Genomic DNA, 15779 nt, shown 5'->3' with positions numbered 1-15779 from the left:
TGCCGTAACTCTCCATAACATATTATCCTGAGATCATCTTACATAGCATTTATCTGCTATTTCTGAAATAGCCCCATCAATATTAGACTTTTTTAATAGTAAATGTTTATGTCACACCAAGATATGAACAGCAACAGGATCCATTTTTTAAAATGTTGCTGAGATTTAGGGTTAAGCTAGGAAATCCCAGCAGTGGCCCAAAAGTTTGGAATATCAGTTACCAACAGCTTAGAAATATAAAAGTCCATGCAAAAAAGTGGAGACATCCAACTGAATTTTTGGAAATAGGAAAAATTCATAGATTCAAAAAGTCAGATCAAAAAATAAGAGATCCCTATTAGAATTGGTGTCCTCCTCTTAGGATCTGATATATCAAAGCCCTATCCCTTAGCACCTGTAAATGTGAACCAACTGGAAATAGGCTGTTTGTAACAAAATCACATTGAGTCATTGGATCGGCCCCTGATGTGACTCATGTCTTATGAGGACAAGAGATAGACATAGGCACACAGAAAAGACACTGCTTATGAAGGAGACAGAGATTGCAGTGAGGTACCCGTGTGGAACAGCCAGGAATGATGATAACTCAAGAGCTCAGAGTGGACCCTCCCTCAGAATGTCCAGAAGGGACTTATCCTGCTGACATCCTGATCTCAGACTTTGTTGCAGGAAGGGTTTCTATAAACCCTTCCAGAATTTCATTTTCTGTGTTTGAGCCAAACCAGGTCCTTTTAATAAAGGATATCATCTTAGAAAACGTGTTCTTTGGTTCCTCCACTGGCACTGCAGGAATTGTTTCAGGTTTAAGTCACGTGCCATGGAACAGACATAAAACTCCACACTTGAGACTGTCGCTTTCACTTTATAGTGGTGAGTTCCTCTTTGTATCATTTTTCACTTGTGCTGATTCAGAATCTTTTTGAGACAGGGCCTCACTTTGCAGGTCAGGCTGGCCTCACTCAGCCTCCTGAGTGCTGGGATGACAAGCGTGTACCACCACTCCTGGCTCAGAATGACTTTGAGTATGGTTTTTCATTGCACTCGTCTAAATAAATTCTTAATCTTTGTCTTCAAGAGTGAGTTTTGGAGGAAATATGTATCCTATTTAGGCAGACGTTTACACATGAAATCCCCCTCTGTGCCACCCTTCTTAGCTTTGAGGATGCTCTTTTGTTGTACTTCTTTTAACCAAGAGAATGAAACTTTAAAGAGTGACAGTTATTTCACTGAACCACTGAAAATAGCAAGATAACAAAGAATAGCAACCAATAGTTCACTTCTGTTCTTCTGCACTCATCGTGGGCAATGAGAAATAAGGTTATTGTGGTTCTAAGAGAAAAGTGCCAACAATTGGTTTTCGGTGTTAAGCGGGGTCTGACATTGTTGAATTACAGAAAGACACTGAATGATGCTATAACTTCTATTGAGGAGTTATAACCATGAGCCTCACCCTGAGTAGACATAAACACTAAACAGGAACATGTTAGGGGCACTGGCAGTTACTCAATTTCTTTGGACTCGAGTTTCACAGTCTGGTTCTGTTTTTCTTAGCAGTTTAAATAATTTTACTTTTCCCCCCAAACATTTCCACTATATTCTTGTTTATTTGTTTATGCAATGTTTGAGCCCCTACCATGTACAAGATATTGGACCAGGGATGGGGCAAAAAATTCAGCAAATAAGGTCTCAGCTCTTGAATTTAAATACAGGTTCAGTATCCCATACTTGAAATGCTTGGGACCAGAACTATTTCACATTTTAGAGGTTTCTGTCTTTGTTTGGGGGGAATATTTATATAGGCTTTGATGGATGAGCCTCTATAATTTGTATAGCCAGCACCTTTACAGCTGGTATGTCTGCTTTAATTTAATGACCTAGGTTCCAACCTCTATATATTTTCTTATACAGTTGTTTGCTACCATCTTGACTGATGCTATGTTCTCTTTCTGGTTCCGTAGGCATTTGAGTCTAGGCCCCTGCACTAGATTCTGATAAGGTCCTTTGGAGGTCAGGAGCCAGCCTCACTGTGTCTGTATTTGTAGTACACTGTGACAAGCTCTATTATTTCTGTCCAATTCTGTTCTGTTTTGCTGGTGTGCATACTGTATGGTGTTTTTTTTTAAATATCACATATATATGTGTTTCTGTTGCCTCCCCTGTGTATTACTGTGAACTTGCTGGCACCCCTCCCACCACCAAACCTCAGTCCCCAACGTAGTAGTCATCACTTCTGAGGAACAACACTAGGCTGAGATGTGACAAAAACTTCCCCCAGGATGTCCTCAACTTCTGTCAGTCTCTGGCTCTACAGCTGCTCCCACTGGGGCCAATACCAGCAAGCATTGGCCCTTCAGAATAGAAGATTTTGTAAACTCATGCAACTGTCCTTTAAAGAAAATCTCATTGCATTAATAAATTCCCCATTACCTGTCCAACTGCCCATTCCTGGTTGATAGAAGTGAATACAAGGCATGGAAGTGTTCAGCCACTCATCAGGGATGCAATGTGCACAGAGAGATCAAGAATCCTTTGCTCAGAGGCAGGTGGGGAGGAGTGTGCAAGAGAATCCCTTATTGGAACTTGGTACAGCCCTTCAGTGCCTGTGAAAATTAGAGACTGGACCCTCGAGCTGGAAGCTTGCCAGGCTGGAGAGCTGGCAGGACTACTTGGATTAAAGCCACCAAATTAGAGCAAAATGAGTTTGTTGTTGAAAGACATTGATGTCTTTCTTCTGGATATTGGTAAGGATCAGTATAGACATGCCCATGTGTGACCTTGAGCTTTCTGGAGGTGAAAGGCAGCAGAGTACCCTGGCTGTAGCTGAGCTGTCAAAGGCTTGTTTCCTGCTGCCTTAGTGTAGAAATCTCAGAGGCTCCTTGACTGATGTTAGGGAGAGGTGAGGAAGCCAGAGGACTGCTCAGGCAGAGCCTAGCTAGAGATGCCCTGTGGTGATTTACGCTAATCAACATATTTTATGCAACCGGACAGAAGTGTGGCAGAAGGCCCAAGGAAAACAAGACTCCCTTTTTCTTAAAAAAAAGTCTGACTATGGAAGACTGAAGTAAAATTATTGTTATGCTTTATGCTTAAATGTCTGCGCAAAGCCTCCTGCAGCCTGATGGCAGCAGGCCTTTCAGAGGTGGCTGAGTCTAGTGTATGTGATTGATTCACTGTCTATCACTGGGATTGGTGGTGTAAGTGCTGCACCCACGGAGTGAGGGGGAGCCAGGTATACAAGATAAGAGAGGGAAGAGTCACTTAGTGGCCATGTTGGTTCTCAGACAGAATATTGAGATTTCACAGTGCTGATTCTTACTTATTTAATAATGGCTTCAAAGTGCAAGAGTACTGATAATAACAATTGAGATATGGCAAAGAGAAATTATGGAGTGCTTCCTTCTGGTTAAAATATAGAAAGATGTTTTGAGAAAGGAAGAGACCACATTCGATAACTTTTATTATAGTATATTGTTATAATTGTCCTACTTTATCATTAGTTACTGCTGTTTATCTCTTACTTAGCCTGATTTTAAGTAAACTTTATCACAGGTATACATAGGGTTCTGGACTATCTGGTTTCTATTCCCCATGGATTAGGAGCTCCAGGAGGGTGAGCATAAAGTAAGGAGAGAGGAAGAAGTAGGGTGGTGAGGAGAGACAGAGAGAACAGAAGTTTGTCAGAGAGTTAAGGAGCTAAACAAAAGTTCCCCAGTGCTCAAAGTAGGAACACTTTGAACAATAAATAAGATCAATAACAATAATACTGATTTATTACTTAAAGAATGAAATAACTACAAATCCATCTATCTGTCTATCTATCTACATATGATTGAATCCATAAGTAAAGGAGAAGGGACAACTTTTTCTCTCAGAATAGCTTCAAATAACAAATGCAGAGAAATAGCAATGATAGAATAGCAAGTAAAGAAAACAGAAAGTCACACTAAGACACCAAAGTTTAACTGCCACAGGCAAGATCTACTGATGGTTGCAAAAATCACTATGTGAAACTTTAAAGAAAAATAAAATATTTACACAAAGTATCTTCCTCCAAATAAAGTTTTGGATAATTCTAGCAGTTTTGACAAGTGTCCACAAGTTCTTTGACATTCTGCATTCCAAAGAGATACAGCTTAGTTGGTCTGTTTTGAATCTCAGCTGGATTTGGTCATTACCTAACCCAAATGACCGCAGTTAACATCACCCACAATGATACATATTGCTGTATGCCCTGATGTAGCGTAACCTCAGTGTAGGCCTGAGAAATCATTAAACCCCAGACTGAGGGGCATTCTACAGAATACCTGCCTACTACTGCTCACAACCATGAAAGTCATTAAAATCAAGAGCATTTGAGTTGCTGTCACAGCCTAAAGAAGCCTGAGGAGATGGGGCAACAGAGCAAGAGAGTGAATTGGACCAAATCCTTGGAACTGACCTGCATACAAAACTCAGGAATTCCAAGTAAGTCTCACATTGTAGTTAATCCTATTTGACTAAGGTTAATTTCTTAGTTCTTATTAATGTTCTAGGGTTATGTAAGGTGCTAATGTAAGAAAAAGTTAGTTCAAGACAGTATAGGAACTCTCTGCACTTGCTGCAAATTCTATGTGAATTTAAAGTTATTTCAAAATAAACTTTCAAAAAAATTGAATAAAAATTTTCTAAGAAAACCAAATGCTTATGATTTTATTATAAAATAGTGTTCATCATTTTATTATGTTTCCATTAGAAAATGCAGTATGAGTTGTCATTTCTCCTCTGTTGGCTTTGTAACGTAATTCATCTGAAATTGGAAACACTGGATATACTGGCTAATATGCTTGACTCCACGTTGTACAGAGACCAAGAAAAGAATGAGATGAGATGAGAAATATTACAATGATTTACATTTAGTCTCCTCGTAATTGGTTTTGCCTTCTCTCATTACTATTTTGTTACCATTGTCTTCTGTATGTAAATGTATAATGTGAGGTCACAAAGTGTCAATTAGCCCTGCTGACTTAAAAGGTGTCGTCTTAGTAGGTGTGTTAGTCAACTTGCATATTGCTGAGACGCGATATAGGATACCCGCAGCTTAATGGAAGAGAGGGTTAAATTAGCTCACAGTTTCAGGAGGTTCAGTCCATGGCCAGCCAGCTCCAGGAAGAAACACCACGGCCAAACAATGTGGTTCAGTAAAGTGGCTTAGTTCATGGTGGCCAGGAATCGGAACAGGGGAGCAACACTTAAGAGGAAAGGTTGAGAGACCATAGTACCCAAGGTCATGCCTCTGTGACCCACCCAGACACACCCAGAAGTGTGCTCTGCAATCCTCAGCTGCTCTGAAGTCAATCAAGTTAACCAATCAAGCTTAAGTGTCACATTAGAGGGAAGAATGCATAATTAAAAAGTCACAGGGTAAAGCCCTGGGCACTAAGATGGAGGACATGCAAAGTTCCATAGGAAGATATTGCTAGTTCAGGGTAGAGGCAGATCAAGGAATATGGGTCCAAAATAATGGATAAAATTTTGGTAGGAAAATGGGAGGGATGTTCCAAATGAAACGAACAACAGATACAAAATTGCAGAAGTGTATCTATTGCTTGAAAGTAGTTTTGATAGGGCAATAGGACATACTTTTTAGATGCTCAAGAAAACCTGAGGGGAAATCCCGGTTCTGTCACATCTGAGTGTGTGACTCTGGGTAGCTGATTTAATCTCCTTGTCCCTCAATTTGTCCTTCTATGTTCTATTATGAGTCTTAACATTAAGGACCTATTTTGAGAACTAAATAATATTCACATAAGTGTTGGCAGCAGTATGCCCAGCACATGCTTACTACTCAGTTACCAATTATTCTGAGATACATTCCCAGAGGAAGGGATTTGGCAAAGATTTATAAGGGTTAAACAAGCACAGAAGGACAGTGTGTCACGGACAGGACTGCAGAATATCCTGTAAACTCACAGGTGAAATAACTGGATGGGGGGAGGGGGGATACAGCCCAGAAGGTTACATAGGATATAAAGGACAGGAGTTGGAGGGTACTTTATGCCTGGCCTAGAAGATCAGCATTTCTTCTCCACACAATTTTCATTCTTCAAATTACTGAAGGACCAGGACGACATAAGGGTATTCCTTTATTTATTTATTTACTGTTATGAAGATTTCGAAGGAGAAAACTAAGATAGAAAGACAATTGGGAGGCTTAGAAGGTTCCAGTGAGATAAAAACCTGTGATTAACCCATTGGAGTTAGCAGCATGGGGGATGCTAGTGAGTGGGATAAGAGCCGCCCAGTGGGTGGTGAAAAATAGCTGAGACTAAGGAGAGTGGAAGATGAGCAGGTAGCAGTGGAGATGGCACACGAGATTCCTCCCTAAACACATGGGTTGAGAAGGGGAGAAGATGAGGTGGGGAGGGATGTTTGCCTCAGTCTTCATTTTCAGTTTTACAATCACAAATCTTGAGAAAATAAACCAATCAGCAAAGAAAAGGAAACAAATGGGACAGAATGGGAGAGGGAAGTGGTCCCAGCCCTGCTGGCAGAGGAAGCCAAAGAACACCAGGCTGGAGCTCTCGATGCTCCACTGAAAGCATTTTCCCGAAGTCTGTGTCACAGTGATAGCTTTGGCTTTTATAGAACATTTCCCTTGAGCAATTCAAATTACAGGCAATATGCTATCTCACTTATTTATCTGGCATTTATATAAAAACGTGAAGATCTTCATTTTTCATTTGAGAACACTAAAATCCAAAGTGCTTAAGAGATTATAAAACTAAACCAAAATTTAAATCCATGTCTTCTCTTTATCTTTGTTTTTTTTTACTATTTTTCTTAGACTATGCTATTGCTTATATTTTCTAAATCAGAAAAGCAGGATGACTGTATGAATATACACAGATGTATATATACATACAGTGTGTGTGTTCTATATTTTTCCTGAACAGCCTTTGGTATGGGCTTTTATCTGTCGCTTACTGAATATTCATCTCATAGCATAAACCAAGTGTCTAGTTTACATGGAACTCTAATATAATTTTATCTGAAGTGGAGCAAACAAAACACATTTTTTTTATCATAATGAGTATATTTCTGTGACTCAGTAAACTCCCAATGGAAAAACTTGTGTCTCAGTTGAATTATACAAGAGAGATAAAATATAAAATAGAGGTGTTTGGGTGAAGAAAAAGCAAATAAAAGCCATCTTTATTCATCACCACTGTTTCTAAGAAATAATTAATTCAACTAATGGGATTTTGACAAACAATAACATAAGTAAAATGTATCCACTCAACATAATTAGGCATTCTAGTTTTTGAACAGGATTTTTTTTCTCTTGCTAATTTATTAGCATTGTCTGCAAGTTCAGTGCTTCTGCAAATACGATTTACATTGCTGCTTAGAATAACCTTGTGAAGGGCATTTAAGCTTGTAGGACCCAGAGTTCAGTGTTAAAAATAAGCAAGTCAACACTTCGTGCACATGCAACAGCCCCTAGCTAAGTGCTCTGCTGAGCTCCCAAACCAACAAGCACCCAACAGTGCTTCACCCCCCAGAGCCCAGCTCCCCCACACCAACAGTCCTCTCCCCTCCTCCTTCTGGGGTACACTGTATGCATGAGTAACACATAAGAGTCTGTAGGCAGATGCAGTTAATCAGCTAATGTTGTGAAATCACTTTGGCCATTTTGGGGCACCAGCTACCATATAAAAATGTAGCTGTTCTGACCCATAGGTCATCTAAGAAATGAGACCTTGGATTTACTTGGGTGGCTTGAGTAGAAGTGTTGAAATAATTAAAACCACTATTTGACCTTGAGGGTGCTGAACTGATTAAGCTTTTTTTTTTGTGGAAGATGTGGAAAAAAATTAGTGATATTTTTGAAGGAAACATTTTAAAAGCCTGTAGGATTACTCTTACATGCAACCATGCAAGCTGACTGCTCTTTGCCTGTAGCAAAAACCTAAAAAGACCTCCCTGTAAGAAACCCCATTTAACAGGATACAGAAGGATATTCTTTATATTTTTATATCAAGTGTTCATAAAAATATAGAAGTAGTATGAAAAGCCAACATATTAGATCATTACTTCACATAAGCCATCTGTTTTCACCCAAAATGGATATAATTTGGGTTGTAAAGTCAACAATAAGTAAATTAGCTAGAGAAACTCCCTTGAAAAATGATAGTTTGTCTTTAGAGAGATTTTATGTCATGAATTGCTATGTCATGTATAGATTGAGGAGAAGCAGCATGTGTAATTGTATAAGGAAGCAAAGAGAACTCAGCTTAATTTCCTCACATAACAAAGGGAGAAACTCTCTTTTTTCCTTGATTGAGCATAATGTGGTTATTTTTCATACACAGAAGAGCCAAAATATACTCTTCAGTTTCACTAACCTGAACATCTACACACAAATCCAACTTGCATGAACTGGATTTGAAAATGAGGTTCTTTCACAAGCCCAGATGCTTTTTTATATTGTTTTCTTTTAGCAAATCACACAAAAAATTACCAAAAATTTTTTTTCTTTCATTTAATGTAATCCTTCAATTCAGTCATTTGTCATAGCATTCAGAAGGGAAGTGAAAGTGAATAATGTTTGAATATCTGAACAGGTGACAGCCAGGCTGAACAGAGGAAGATTTAAGCGATGAGGCGGAACAGGGTGTGAGGCGTGCAGTGATTCCGCCCCAACTCTCTTGAGAAGCACAAGAAAGCAAAAGGCTTCCAGCTGCCCAATGTGCGCTGATATCTCGGTGAGACAGATGCTGAGCCGGAGAATAGCACTGAGCTCAGATGATTTGTATTTTTTAAAGCTCAAGGTTTGAAATTTGCTTCTTTGATTCCAACTTCTTCTTTGCAAATGTGTGGGGTTTTTTTTTTCTCTCTCTCTATGCACATCAGTGACAAAGCCCCCATCTGATCCGTCAGGCTGAGCGAGACTTCATGGTCTGTGGATGCTATTATCCACTCTTTCTTTTGTACTGTGCTTTACGTTAGGTTTTTGAAGAGAAAGAGTAAAATCTTGGCATTCTGTGCATTGTGCTAAGAACCAGGACTTTGGAATTTTTCATGGACAGCTACAGTCGTAATTACCCTATGTTTAAAAGTCTGCATTGAGGGGAATAAGTCAATGATCTTAAATTCACATCCAGTTCTTTTATCGATATGATTCACTCATTCGCATCAAAGTAGATGTAATCTTGGGAAAAACCTGTGCTGAATCTCAGGAAGGAGAAATGGCTGGGGTAAAAGGGAGAATATAATGTTTATCACATCGTAAAGAAACTTCCCAGTGGCTTCAAAGTGTCCTGACGGCTTCATCCTCCCCCAGCCTGCAAGGCAGACCCCCTGTTCCTGGCTTGCTGCTGCTTTTTTCTCTGTGTGTGTCTTGGTCAGGCTCATGGACCAGGGAAGGAGGAAGGGTGACTGTCCTGCTGACTTGACGGTGGCGACATAGGAACGAAATGCTCAGGCCCAGTTTCACCATCTGCCCCCTTTGTTTGTAACTTTTGCTGAACTGGAATATGTGTACTCCTTACACAAGTATATTCCAGAGCTTTCTGACTCAGCTACTGTGTGTTGAATCTTTACTTGAATATTCTTTAGTTGAATCTTCAACTCCTGGACTCAAGTGACCTCCTACCTCAGCTCCCAGTTACCTGGGAAGACAACACCGTGACAAAATTAATGCTTACAGTTAGAAACACGCAAGGGATCTACTTTGAAAACAAGTCACACAATAAGTTAATAACTTTTAGGACCATTCCTTCAAGTTCCTGTATATTTTCTACTTCAGTCTATGCAAGTGACTCTGCATGAAGTTCTTTATGTCACTTCTGAGCTCGAACTGCATGAAGCAGTTGGGACTTCCAAATGGCTCCACTGTGGGCAAAAGAGCACACAGCGTACCTGTGTTTCTCGGTTCTGGAGGGTGTAACCCTGGAGTGGACTGGAAGGCCGCTGGGTGTGTGTGTTCTTTACTGGGTGCCAATTAGCCAATAAGAACAGAAAAGGGCAGCTGGGAGCTGCTACATAGAAAGAGAACTTTCGTGCTCACAGTGAGATCTGGTGTCACGGCTCAGGCAGCCGCTCGTCAGCTCCCATTTCACTGCCCTTCTGCACATCTGTGGAGCCAGAGGCTCACTACTGAAGATGCAGGTTGGCAGCTCCAGGAGGTCCCTTTGGAACTGTTCCAAAGAGCTGTTTCCCTTTCCTTGTGATGCTATGGCAGCCTGGTACAGCACTCTAATTCCTTCCTGATCGCTCTCTTCCTCTCCTAGAAGGGGCTAGGAAAGGAAATTTTAAAATGGAATCTTGCCCTTAAGGACCTTACAAGCTCTGGAAGCAGTATCTCTACTGCAAGTTAAAATGGGCAAGGTCGTTTTTTAAAATGTGTAAGCAGAGATTATCTTTTAAGACTGGCAGTCCACCTGTGTTAAGCACTGTATTCTTGGATGTTCAATGAAATATAACTTGCCATTTCCCCCAACAAGTCCCTTTATCAAAACTTTGTTCTAAACACTCATCAGCTGGTCAACTAGATTAACCTCAGTTCAGTGCAAATACCAAAAGAATATATTTCTATTCCATTCTGTCCGTGAAGGGTCCCTATGCTCCACTGCAGTAAATTTGCTCAGTTACTAAGAAGATACACTGTGCTTGTCTCTCCACACTTGGATACACCTGTCATCTCTCAAGATATTTGCTACAGAGTTTGGTTCTACCTGATTGGTACAATTATTTATTCAGTGAGTATTTGCTTAACTCACTGTTGCAATGAACATTGTACCAGATTCTGGCTATCGGATGAAGAGAACACTGCATATGGGCCCTGTCTTCAGACGGTATGGCCTCAGAGAGACAGCCTGTTCATAGGGTCCACAATATAATCTCAAAAGATGACATGTGCATGGGTTTGAGAGCATCCACCAACACATTCGGGCCCAGGCGTGACCTCACAATGAGACCCCATTTGCAGATGTGACCCATCATTCATCCTTCTGAATGAGGGTGGCTCCTGAACCAAGTGTTCAACATTGTTTTCAGATAAAGGATGAAGAGATTCAGATACACAGGCAGGGAAACCCATCAGGAAAAACAGGCAGGGAGGAGTAGGTATGGCACAAGCCAAGGTCTACCAAGACCTGCCTGGACTAACCAGGAGCTGGGAGAAGGGATTCTTCCTTGGAGCCTGCAAAGGGCGCATAGTCCCTCTGAAATCCTGACCTCCACTTCCAGCCTCTGGAATGGGGAATGATTGGCAACTTCTGTTCCATGACACCACCAGGCTTGCAGTAACTGGTGGCAGCAGGTGGTCCCAGGAGACTGATATAACATGTGTTAGTTTGACCCTCTAGAAATTGCTTTGACCCACACAGATAGCAGTATTATGTGGCCCAGATGAGCATCCTGTGAGCTCTAGAAGGAAGACTGCTGGTTAGAGGCAGCTTCTCCAAGGAATTGTGAAAGGAACGGAAATCTGAGGAACAAGTGGAACTCCAGGTAGAAAGAGGAAGAGGAGGCCCAGCAGAAAGCAGAGCAGGTACAAAAGTCCTGAGGCAGAGGGTGACAGACTTTTCAGGAAGTGAAAGAAGATGTAACTGCTCCACAAGGCGAGCAGGGGCTGCACAGGCAGAGAGGAGAAAAAACAGTCCTGGGAGCCTCTGGGAATGGTCTGACTTCTTCATTTAAAAGCAGTGGGTACCACTGAAAGCAGTGGATACCGTGAAAATTTTCAAGGCCAGAGGTGAGATTTCTTTCCCTGAATAATGGAAAACAGATTAGAATGAGCCACAACAAAGAAGGGGAGAGACAGGGCACAAAGGAGCCTCAGTGAGGTCCTTGGCTAGGCAGGTGCTGGAGGCTGGAGAGTTGGGAAACAGCCTCACCTTTTCATGTCAGTGATGAGTCATAACAGGCCAGGGATCCAGCCCTGGTGCATCTCAGCCCCGGTGATAGCTGCGTTCTGCTGCCCAAGACGTCCACGGAAGTGCAAGTAGCACCTCCTTTTATCCCCACGTCTCCCTCTGTTCCCTATGCGTTGCACCTGGGCACTCTTCACATCCCTACCTGGGGAAGCACTGCGTTTTTGTTGGCATTGATGACAGAACTCTCTACAGGGTCACACTGTGGATATCCTGAGGTCAAGCACAGTGGCTTGCATATTTTTCCATTCCCGGGAGTCAGCGTAGAATGTAGCTTGTGGATTTAGAAATGACAGCATCAGGGGAAACACGGATGAGTTTCTGAATGAATACTTAGAAAGACTTCATTTTTCTTCTATTGTATTAGCCTCCCTTGGCCAGGAATAACTAAGCACCTGAAGGTCTGGTCTGTCTTAGTAAGCTGGCTGCTTTTCGTTTCTCTGTATATAATACAGTTGTTGGTTTTTATTTTAAACAGTCATCTCACTGACCTTTTAGGAAACAAATTTGTTTTACCTAAGTTTTCAGGGCTAGACAGAATCATTTCTCTAAGGCCCTCACTACATGCAAAAGCTAGGAAGTTTTGTTTTAAGCCTTTGAAGTTAATTCTTTACTAGTATTCTCATCAAATCATCACATTTATGGAGTATGTCTTCTGCATACATCACCGTGCTTAAGTGCTCCATTTAGAGAAGGCAGCCAACAGCAGTGGCCCTTTGCTAAATGAGATTATCCTCAAGGCAGAAAGGCAAAGGCTAAGCACCAAATCAGATAAGACCGTGAGTGGCTGGGGCGAAACGTGTGTGTTATACCAAGCAAAAACAGAAGAGCAATTTCTTTAGCAAAATGAGAAAACCAGACGTCAAGACACGTCTCTCTGTGAGCTCACAGCCAGGTGACAGCTGGGCCATCGATCACGTTAGACTCAGTGTCCCCTGCAAAGCTCAGCTCTCCCATTCCCTCTGGCCGGTTTGTATTTCCAGATGCAAGTAGCAGGGAAAGTTTGCTCTCTTTTCCTAGGATCAAAGTTCTTTCAGCGTGGCTGGGGATTTAGCTCAGCGGCATAAGCACCTGCCTGCCAAGTGCCAGATTGGGAGTTCCATCCTCAGTACCCAGAAGAAAAATGTTCTCTCAGCCTCTAATGCTGATTAATTCTAAGCAAAAGCACACTCAAGGAGGGTGTAATGAGTTCCTGGTTTTGCAGCAGTGGTCTCCAACCTTCCAAAAGTCTGCCCTAATTAGAAAGGGAAGGAGGAAGGAAAGATAAGAGAGTACTCAATAAATCAGCCAGTCAGAATCAGCCTGGGTGATTTCTCCTTGGTTCTGCAGTGGCTCCAGTTGGTGATGTGAAGTCTCTGCCTCCCAGAGTCACAACTTGTAGTTATATAAATACATGTTCTTAAGTAGACAAATCAGTCCTTTTACTTGCCGTTACCCACAAGGTATTCTATAGCATTTAAAAACTAGCAGTTCCCAAGCAGCTCCTCAACCAAACGTGAAGTCCTGCTTCACTAATCAAGTATGTTTTTATTTAGAGCTGTTCTTTTTAATCTGCTAGATTGCCTGACCAATTCTCTTGACGTTTTCTCTCTTTTCAAACATTGCCACATTAGCACGCTTCTGTGGCTCATACTTTTATTCTTCTTCTTCGGATTTCTAACTCTGGCACCTGGAAATGTGAAACAGGTTTTCTTTGTTTGTTTAATCATGTGAGTGACCTTAAGTAAAACTTTTAAAATGTTTATGGGATGAAAAGAGGTTTATGATCATGAGGAATAAGATAACATAAAATTGTCTTCATTTTCTTTTGGCGTTGATTTTTAAATTGTTTTTGTTTTCGTCTCCCAGAAAGTCAGTTACAGCACACACACACACACACACACACACACACACACACACACACACACACATACATAATTTACAGTGATGTGCAGCATGTGAGGGGCACCTTTGGTAGTACTTTGCTGCCATCTACTGGTCTCTTATGTAATTACTCGCGGTCACAATTCTAAAACTAATTTTCTGTAACATACACTATTGGTCTCCCCTTTTTTCTTCTTTCTGTTTTTTTTTTTTTTTTTTTTCTTCCTTTAGTTAAAGCAAAGTGAAGCAAATGCAGACACCAAAGAAAAGCTCCCTTTGCGTCTGAGGATCTTTGAAAAATTCCCGAACAGACCACAAATGGTGAAAATCTCAAAACTTCCTTCAGATTTCACAGTTCCTAAAATCAGGTACTGACAGGTTTCTCTCATTGTCTGTCTCAGTATTATGCTGAGAGATTCATAACAAATCGGGTCCAGCTTCTCCAACGCATACTTGGGTGGGTTTCTTTTCTGATGCTTTTGAGCCTGTATTTTTCTTCTCTACCTCTGTCTGAAGACTTGTGACCCCCAGAAGCAGCGTGTCAGAGAGGAGGCAGGGTAGATCTGCTCCTCCTTGTCCCCCACTTCTCCCTAACTCCATCCCTCCCCACCCCAGGCGAGTGGCGAAGGTGCTCAGTGAGCAGGACAGAGGTCACCTCTGCCCCGCGCTTTGCAGGGATACAATCATCTCTGCAGCTTTTTTATTTCAAGTAAATATAGAAACCACTGCAGCCAGCTCCCTTTGACTACAGCATTTGATTAGACTGACATGTCTGGTCACCAGAGAATTTGGCTTCTGCTGTTTAAAAGAACCACGGCATTTTATATTCATACTCATTTGACATTTCCACTCCAGTTAAGCAAATGAGTTGAATAATAATATTCTATTCCTTTTTAATAATGAGCAGTTCTTCAGGGATAGCTCAGAGAATCACAAGTAAAACCCAGATAATATGAAATTATTTATTTAATTAGTTTGGAAACATCTGGGTGGGGATGATTATAAAAATACGAAACTAGACATGGTCCATACAGTTTAAAATTCCAATATAAAAGTGCGAGACACGAGTAGCCTGATGACGAGGGTGTCTTGTGGGACTGTGCCATTAGACTATTGCATCACCATGTCTGCATCATAAGGCGCACAAACTCGGATGGCTATGACATCACAAGTCACTGGGCTCCTCTTCTGGAGCCAGTGTTGCATTCGAAGTCCATGTATCTTAGAAAATAACAAAATTTAGCAAAATTAATTATTTGAAAAGCTGTTATGTAAATCTTCACTTCGCTTTTGAGATGATATTTTCCTTTATTTGTTTTTATTAATTATCTCCTGCTGGAGATATAATTCAGCAGCACAGCACCTGCCTGGAAAGCAGGAGGTTGTAAGTTTGATTCTCGGTACCAAAAAAAAAAAAAAAAAAAAAAACCTCCCAAAGATTTTCATGATGAATAGCAGTTTGAAAGGAAAAAGTAATTCTTTCAAGTCTGAAGGAAAAGATAAAGTATCTTATTGCCACAGTATCATTCAGAAATGCCATCAGTGACTGAATATCCTTGCTTTAACTTATTTTGGAAACATTGTTTTTGTTAAGCAGAAGTCAATCAGGATTCAGAAGCTTCTGTAAGTTACGTATCTTAGCAATGGAATGTGAGCACTATGTTTTGTGTGGTGTATCTTATTTGCCCTCGTCTTTTGTCCTTGCTTTATCTTAGCTCTGGCAAGCACATCACTGTAAAATGCCATCACCGGCTCATAGCATTAATAACGCTTCGTGTCTTTCTACTTCGTTTGCAAAGGGAGAGTTTTATGAAGCAGTTCATCGATCGCCAGCAACAGGACACGTGCTGCCTCTTCCGAATCCTCCCCTCGGCCTCCTCCTCCTCCTGCGATCACTCCAAAAGGTCGGCCATTGAGGATAACAAGTACATTGATCAAAAAGTAAGAACCACACTCTCCAAGGACCAAACTGTTTCTAAAGTGAATATGTTAAAGAGCCAG

General features: G+C 41.1%; 1 protein-coding gene across 2 annotated transcripts in view; it reads left to right on the top strand.

The window, feature by feature from the left end:
• Nalcn (sodium leak channel, non-selective) overlaps positions 1-15779 on the top strand; it is a 302929-nt gene that overhangs the window by 199853 nt on the left and 87297 nt on the right. For both annotated transcript variants that reach the window (XM_063246998.1, XM_003477592.5), the window contains exons 16-17: positions 14010-14146; positions 15578-15719. In XM_063246998.1, coding sequence (XP_063103068.1) covers positions 14010-14146; positions 15578-15719 — 279 coding nt within the window. The remainder of the gene's footprint in view (positions 1-14009; positions 14147-15577; positions 15720-15779) is intronic.

Source organism: Cavia porcellus, unplaced genomic scaffold (assembly GCF_034190915.1).
Source record: "Cavia porcellus strain 051 isolate PalLab524CR breed Dunkin Hartley unplaced genomic scaffold, mCavPor4.1 scaffold_4, whole genome shotgun sequence".
NCBI classification, from domain to species: domain Eukaryota; kingdom Metazoa; phylum Chordata; class Mammalia; order Rodentia; family Caviidae; genus Cavia; species Cavia porcellus.
This window is presented reverse-complemented; position numbering and strand designations above follow the sequence as displayed.